Below are 7,649 nucleotides of genomic sequence, written 5' to 3'. Positions count from 1 at the left end.
AGGCTCAGCGGCCGTGGCTCACGGGCCCAGCCGCTCCGCGGCACGTGGGATCCTCCCGGACCGGGGCACGAACCTGCGTCCCCTGCATCAGCAGGCGGACTCTCAACCACTGCGCCACCAGGGAAGCCCTATACTCCCATTTTAATTTAAAAATTCAATGTGTGTGAATATACGTCTGCATGAGCAAAGAAAAAATCATGGAGGAATCCACACCAAGTTGTAGTATTAAGAGGGTGGGCAAGGGAGAAGTGTTGAGTCTGTATAATTTTTGTAGTTCAAAAGCTAATGGACAAAGTAAAGGTGATCTTAACACAACTTTAAAAATGTATATTATGAATATTTCCATTTCATTAAAAATTATTTATAAATATCATTTTTGATGCCAACCTAATAGTCCATCGTTTAATCCTTTAATCTGATCTTGTACCCTATTAACAACACTGTAATTATTGTTTTTGTACCTACATTTTGGCTTGCATTTAAAAAAAATTTTATTGGGATGTAGTTGCTTCACAATATTGTGTTAGTTTCTACTGTACAGCAAAGTGAATCAGCTATACGTGTACATATATCCCCTCTGTTTAGGAATTCCTTCTCGTTTAGGTCACCACGGCTTGCATTTTTAAATTATCATTTTAAGGATGAAGTTCTAGAAATGAAACTAAGGGTATGAGCTTTTAAAAATAGTTGGTATATACTGCAAGATCACTTCCAGAAAGGTTCTAGCCATTTACAGTAAGTCTAGATAATAATGTCACTGTGTGCCTATCTCACAAGCACCCTTGCAGAGACTGAATAGTAATATTTAAAACTTTTTTTTTTTTTTGGCTAATTTGATCGTTGAAAAATATCATCGTTGGTTTAATTTGCATTTCTACCATCGCCTGTGAGATGGAAACCCATGTGCTCCCCTCTAAACATTCTTACCTCTTTTGTGTCGACGTTTTTGTTCTGTTCCCATGATTTGAATTTCCTTCAGAACAGCTCCCCTTCCCGGCTTCCTGATCTCTGACCATGGCAGTATCACTCTCCTGACTCCCCCAGTTTCTGAACCATAGAGGCAATTTCTTTTTTTCCCCTACTTCAGTCCCTGATTTCCCATCAGTCACTGCTTATGGCCATTCCTTCCCGTGGAAGTGTTTTTCTGTTTCATCTTCTTTGTTCTCATGGGAACGCCACCCTCATTAGCCAAGGCCACATACCCCTCCCCTGGATTACAGTGGAAGCTTCCTGGCAATTCTCTCTGCTACCAGTCTCTCCTACTTCGATTCTCTTCCTCCTGCAGCAGTACCGGCTCCCAAAGCAATGCTCTTTGCGTGTGTCACTCCCTAGTCCATTAGGCTAAGCCTGGAAGCCTCTGCCTGACATTCTTCCCCTCAGCATCGCTTGCTGCAGCTCCCCAGCTAGAAATCTCACACCCAGGTGTTTTCCTCACTGCTTTGAGGTGGTTGCCTGTGCAGCTTTCCTGGAGCTTTTCCCCCTTCCTAGATGTCCTGCTGCAACCCTTTCCTCTAGCTCACCGCCTGTACTTCTTTTAAGGCTTGGGTCAGTACTGGTCTCCTCCATGAATTGATCCCAGAAACACTGATAATCTTTGACCTTTCACAAAGTAGAATCACTTTTACAAGGTATGGAACAGTCTGTACAAGGGGGTCATGATGAGGCTCGGAAGACATTTTAAAAGGGAAGCAAGGAGGAAAAGTTATTTTAGGGAAAGGGTGTTACATTTCATTTGGAAACAGTTGAGTTTTGGGTGATGGCAGGACATCCAGATAAAGTCATCCCTTGGGCCACTGGAAACGTGGGCCCAGGATGTAGGCAAGAGGCTGGGGCTGGGGGTCATCTGCAGAGCCGACAGGGGATGCAGTGGAATTGAGAATGTCTACGGGAACGGGGAAGAGGATCCAGGAGAGAGTCCGGGGTAGCACCTAAATGTAGATAGCAGAATAGGAGTCCAAGATGAAGAAAAGGGAAGGGTGCTCAGATGTGGAGGAGAAAATCGAAAGAAGTGACACGGGGGCAGAACCAGAGGACGCTACCCCTTCAAGAAGTTTGGTAGATTGTCAAAGGAATGTAGTAGGATTTCAGAAAAATTGGGGAGCTAACCAGCACACGGATCCAGGGGAGAGAGCAGGTAGGGTAGGGACTCCTGCAGGACAAATGAAAGGGGAGGTGGGCAGAGCTGGAGGAAAATCTGGGGTGGGTGTGAGCCCAGGACTACAGGTTATCTGGAAAGGCCTCCTGGAGAGGGTGGAACTGAGCAGCAAGAAGGGGCTGTGAGATCTGGAAGAGGCAAGAAGGGAGAATGACGGCCGACTTGACAGTAAGTCTCCCGCACCAAGGCCAAAATGGGGAGAGGGTCAGGGGGTTGAGGGTGGGAGCTTTATCTCAGCCGCCTTCTCCCCATCCCTCCAACTATGCATTCTAAGTAAAAGCCTGTGTGTTCACTATGCACATTTAGCTTCTAAAGTCCTTCATTGTAATGACGTTCTGGAGCTGCTGCTGCAAGCGGAAAATGGTTAGCTACGGAGAAGAGCTCCCTCTGGGCACTGGTTGTTAGTTCTGATGAGCAGACTGGAGGAGGCCGCATGTCCGTGCTTGCAGTACTTTCCAGAGACAGTATTGAACAGCGTACCCAAGAGCCTGAATCTTAATCCTGGCTCGACCGCTTACTGGTGTCAAAATTCAAAAGGTAGAAAAGGGCATAAAGTGAAAAGCCCTCCCACACCTGTCTCATGGGGAGGCACTTCCTCTCCCTAGGGACTACCTAGGCGACCATTTCCTTACGTTCACCTCTAGAAATATCTGTTCATATACAAGGCAGGATAGATAGAAAGACAGATACATGGATAGATAGATAGATGATAGATAGATAGATAGATATAGATAGATAGATGTTAAATAACTTTCCCCCTCCTTTTCAAGCAATGGTAGCCTGCTTAATATCTTGCTTTATTCAGTTAATGATGTTTCTTAGATATCATTCCATCTCAGAATAGAAAGAGGGCTTCCTTGGTGGCGCAGTGGTTGAGAGTCCACCTGCCGATGCAGGGGACGTGGGTTCGTGCCCCGGTCCGGGAGGATCCCACGTGCCGCGGAGCGGCTGGGCCCGTGAGCCATGGCCGCTGGGCCGGCACGTCCGGAGCCTGTGCTCCGCAACGGGAGAGGCCACAACGGTGAGAGGCCCGCGTACCGCAAAAAAATAAATAAATAAATAAATTAATTAATTTAAAAAAAAAAAGAATAGAAAGAGCCTTCTCATTCTCCTCTTATAGCATTCCACTGAATGGGTGAACTCTAATTTATTTAACCTCTCCTTTCTTGGTGAACATTTAGTTCTGTATGTGAATTTGTAATTCTGGTAGATATTACAAATTACCTTGCAGGGGAAGGGATAAATTGGGAGATTAAGACTAACATATACACACTACTATATATAAAATAGATAACTAATAAGGACCTACTGTATAGCACAGGGAACTGTTCTCAATACTCTGTAATGACCTATATGGAATAAGAATTTTAAAAAGAGTGGACGTATGTATATGTAGAACTGATTCACTTTGCTGTACTGCAGAAACACGGCATTTTAAATCAACTATACTCCAATAAAAAATTTTAAAACGAAAATGAAAACAAAACAAATTACCTTCCAAAGAAATTGTACTGGTTTATGTTTCTGCCGATAATGTGTAAGCAAGAGTTTGGGCAACTACTTAATTTCTCTGAGCCTCAGTTTCCTTACTTGCAAGATAAGCAAAACAGTACCTATTTCTCAGAACTGTTGCGAAGATTACTTGAGATGATGCATGTAAAGTGTTTGGTGTGTAGGAGTTGGTGCTCTCTAAGTGAGGATAACATTTTATATTTTGGGTTAGTGAGATGTTGTCCTGGCCTGGTAAAAGAATGTGTTGGGACCTCCTCGCCAGTCTGGGGTTCTCGGATTAGGACCCGAGGCAGATTCTGCTGGAAATGAGCAACTCAGATCAGCAGAGTTGTGGGCACCGCCCTCGCCAGGGGGTGCCGTGCCTCCAGGGTACCCCAACCTCCTCAATACGGTGGCGTTCTACTCCCAGGTTCCTCCAACCTGAACTCTCGAGTCGAATCGAAAAGAAACCTGTGGGACCAAGGATCCTTTCCTCTGGTCATCAAGGATCTTGAAGTACCAGACTCGGGGACTTACATCTGCGAAGTGGAGGACAAGAGGATAGAGGTGGAATTGAAGGTGTTCAGATGTGAGTGGGACAGCCTGGGATGAGGACACCTCCAGCCAATCTCCCTTCCTCCTTGACCTCCCATCCCTGTACCCAAACCAGGGCCTGAGCTGGTGGCATTTCAACAGTCCAGAGACTGATCCCACAGGCCGCCGCGTCTCCTCAACCCCTCCTCAGGCCTTGGGTCAGGCAGGGGGAGTCAAAGAGACCTAGGGGTGGGGGTGAGGGGGATGGAAAAGCAGGAGACAGAGGGAGGACTGAGAGAGACAAGGAGAGGGGGACTGAGAGAGACAAGGAGGGAGGACTGCGAGAGACAAGGAGGGAGGACTGAGAGAGACAAGGAGGGAGGGCTGAGAGAGACAAGGAGGGAGGGCTGCGAGAGACAAGGAGGGAGGGCTGAGAGAGACAAGGAGGGAGGGCTGAGAGAGACAAGGAGGGAGGACTGAGACAGACAAGGAGGGAGGGCTGAGAGAGACAAGGAGGGAGGACTGAGAGGGACAAGGAGGGAGGGCTGAGAGAGACAAGGAGGGAGGGCTGAGAGAGACAAGGAGGGAGGACTGAGAGAGACAAGGAGGGAGGACTGCGAGGGACAAGGAGGGAGGACTGAGAGACAAGGAGAGGGGGAGGGGAGAGGGAAACGCTGCCTTGGGCTGGGGACGGGCCGAAGGGAGATGTTGGGATGGGGGTAACGGAGAGACGCCCTTGGTCTCCTGGCTTCTTCCCTTCTCCTTGGAGATGGTGCGTGTGTGTGTGACACAACTGGCCTGCTCCCCCCACAGTGACTGCCAGCTCGGACACGCGCTTGCTGCTGGGACAGAGCCTGACCCTGACCTTGGAAGGCCCCTCTGGCAGTAACCCTTCGGTGCAATGGCAAGGTCCAGGGAATAGAAGGGAGAATGAGGCCAAGAGTCTGTCACTGCCCCAGGTGGGGTTGCAGGACAGCGGCACGTGGACATGTACCGTCTCCCAGGACCAGCAGACGCTGGTGTTCAGCAAACGCATCCTGGTGCTAGGTGAGAGGCGCTCCCCTCCTCCGCAGGCCCCCTGCCTGACAGACACTCCGTCCTCCCTCGCTGCTGCCCCACTTCTGGGTCTGGTGTGGGGTGGAAGGAGGCCAGCGCCAGGGCGCCCTGGAGCAGAAGCCTGGCCTGGGGGACATACTGGGCCCTCTCTTCCTCAAGATGCTGAGTTACAGCCACGCCTCAGGGTAGTGGACATGGGGGAAGGAAGGGACGGGGGCGGGGGTGAGGATGTGAGGGACCCCAGAGACCCAGGAGGAAGCCCCAGAGGAGGGCTGTCAAGGGCGTCTAGGTTCTCCGTTGCCTCGGCTCCCCCCTCCCACCAAGCTGGCGCAGCCACTAATTCAGGGACACTCACAGCAGCAAGCCAGCCCTGATGAAATTTGACGTTGCAAATTTGATGCCTCCTGAGCTAGGCATCGGGAGGGAAAAAAAAAGCCCAGGAGGCAGGCAGTACCCCAGATCCTGTCCTCCAGGTGCTTATGGGACACACGGCAGGGTAGTGTGGGGGTGAAGCGCGTGGACTCTGGTGGAAATCCTGGCCCTGACTTAACCGTGTGGCCTTGGGCAAGTTACTGAACCTCTCCGTGCCTTGCTTTCTGCATCTGTAGAACAGGGACGGTCTAGCCTACCTTGTCGTGTTATGGGCAGAAGTAACGCACGGAATGCACTTAGAACGGCGCCTGGCACGTATCTGCTCTTATCTTGCAAAGGGTGATAACTTATGTACCCAAGTGGTGCGGGTCAAATGGCCTCTGTGCTCCAGGATCCTGAGGAGGGAGAAGCCCCTTGTGGCTAGGCTGTTCTAGGAGGGCTTCTAGGGGGAGGCGGTGCTGCCGTGGGAACCTCCCTGGGGTGCAGAGCTGAGAGAGGAGAGGAGAGGTAGATGGGAGTTTAGGCGCCCGAACGGCAGCCTAGGTGTGTGGACTCCCCGGGCCTCCTGCCGTCTCCCCCGACCACGTGTCCACCGCCGCGTGGCTGCGTGTGGACCCGGGCTCTCTCCTGTCCCCTCCAGCCTTCCAGGAGGTCTCCAGCACAGTCTATGCAAAGGACGGGGAGCACATGAACTTTTCCTTCCCCCTCACATTCGAAGATGAAAATCTGAGCGGGGAGCTGAGGTGGCTGCAGGCGGAGGGGAGTTCCTCCCCCGAGTCCTGGATCACCTTCACCTCGAAGAACAAGGTGGTGACTGTGCAAAATGCTCGCAAGGACCTCAAGCTCCACCTGAATGAGAGGCTCCCGCTCCACCTCACTTTGCCCCGGGCTTTGCCTCAGTACGCAGGTTCTGGAAACCTGACCCTGAATCTCACCAAGGGGAAGTTGTCTCAGGAAGTGAACCTTGTGGTGATGAGAGGTGAGTAGCTAGGCTGAGAAGGTGAGGGCGGGACGGGGGAGGAGGGACGCGGCCCCGGGACCCTCCAAGGCAGGACAGGCCCCCAAAGGGATGCCTAGGCCCTGGCTGCCCGATGGAGCCAATCAGGCGCTGCCTTTGAACTGAGGTTGCAATCCTCTGTCCTTCCCTGACATCCAAGAGCCGGCCTAGGGTGGCCTCCACTAGAATTCCCAAGGGGCCTCCCTGAGAACCAGGCTCTTGTTCTGCCTCTGCCCGACCCTCCGGGGGTCGGCTTTCTCCTGAGGAGGATAACAGTATCACAGCGGTGGTGACAACGTCAGGCGCCGCATTGAGTTCTCCCCATCCTCACCTCCTTAATCATCATAACAACTTCACAAATAATAATGGCTAATATTTGACGCTTTGTACCTGCCAGGCCCCATTCAAGCGCTCTACATGTATTTCTCCGTCTAATTTTTGTCTGGGGCTCAGGTGGGTAAGTAGCTTGTTCAGGCACTCACAGATAGTAAGCAGGGGGGCTGGGGTTCAAATCTAAGACTGCTGGACCTCAAAAACCCTGTTCCCTCCATTATAACTGCATGAAAATGTGCTCTGAGAGGCTAAAAGAGGGACGCCAACGTAAAGTCTCATTTTCATCGTCCTACGAATCCCCTTCGAGCATGGAGGTGCTGGGAACCCAGAGGTCCAGGCTCCCAGTCTCAGGCTCTTGTCCCTCTGCAGTGACTAAGTCCCCAAACAGTTTGACCTGTGAGGTGCTGGGACCCACCTCCCCCAGCCTGACACTGAGCTTGAAGTTGGAGAACCAGAGTATGAGGGTCTCAGCTCAGCAGAAGCTGGTGACGGTGCTGGGCCCTGAAGCAGGGATGTGGCAGTGTCTACTGAGCGACAAGGGCAAAGTCCTGCTGGAATCCAAGGTCAAGAGTGAGTGAGTCCAGATTCCGTGGCCTAACCCCGAGCCCCTACCTCCTCCGCTGCGGGACCCTCCCAAGGCTGGTGGAGACCGCCCAGCCTCCCAGCTGCTCTGAGATGGGTGGGTTATAGGTATGGTGCCTGGACACAGGG

At 51.5% G+C, this 7,649-nt stretch overlaps 1 protein-coding gene across 1 annotated transcript in view; it reads left to right on the top strand.

The window, feature by feature from the left end:
• The window catches only part of NCAPD2 (non-SMC condensin I complex subunit D2), a 34,620-nt gene that overhangs the window by 3,456 nt on the left and 23,515 nt on the right, over positions 1-7,649 (top strand). Inside the window, exons 3-6 of the mRNA XM_028490952.2 lie at positions 4,077-4,235; positions 4,994-5,227; positions 6,249-6,587; positions 7,308-7,508. Coding sequence (XP_028346753.2) covers positions 4,077-4,235; positions 4,994-5,227; positions 6,249-6,587; positions 7,308-7,508 — 933 coding nt within the window. The remainder of the gene's footprint in view (positions 1-4,076; positions 4,236-4,993; positions 5,228-6,248; positions 6,588-7,307; positions 7,509-7,649) is intronic.

Source organism: Physeter macrocephalus, chromosome 6, assembly GCF_002837175.3.
Source record: "Physeter macrocephalus isolate SW-GA chromosome 6, ASM283717v5, whole genome shotgun sequence".
In the NCBI taxonomy this organism is placed as follows: Eukaryota; Metazoa; Chordata; class Mammalia; order Artiodactyla; family Physeteridae; genus Physeter; species Physeter macrocephalus.
Note: the sequence above shows the minus strand (reverse complement) of the source record. Positions and strands in the feature narration are given on the sequence as shown.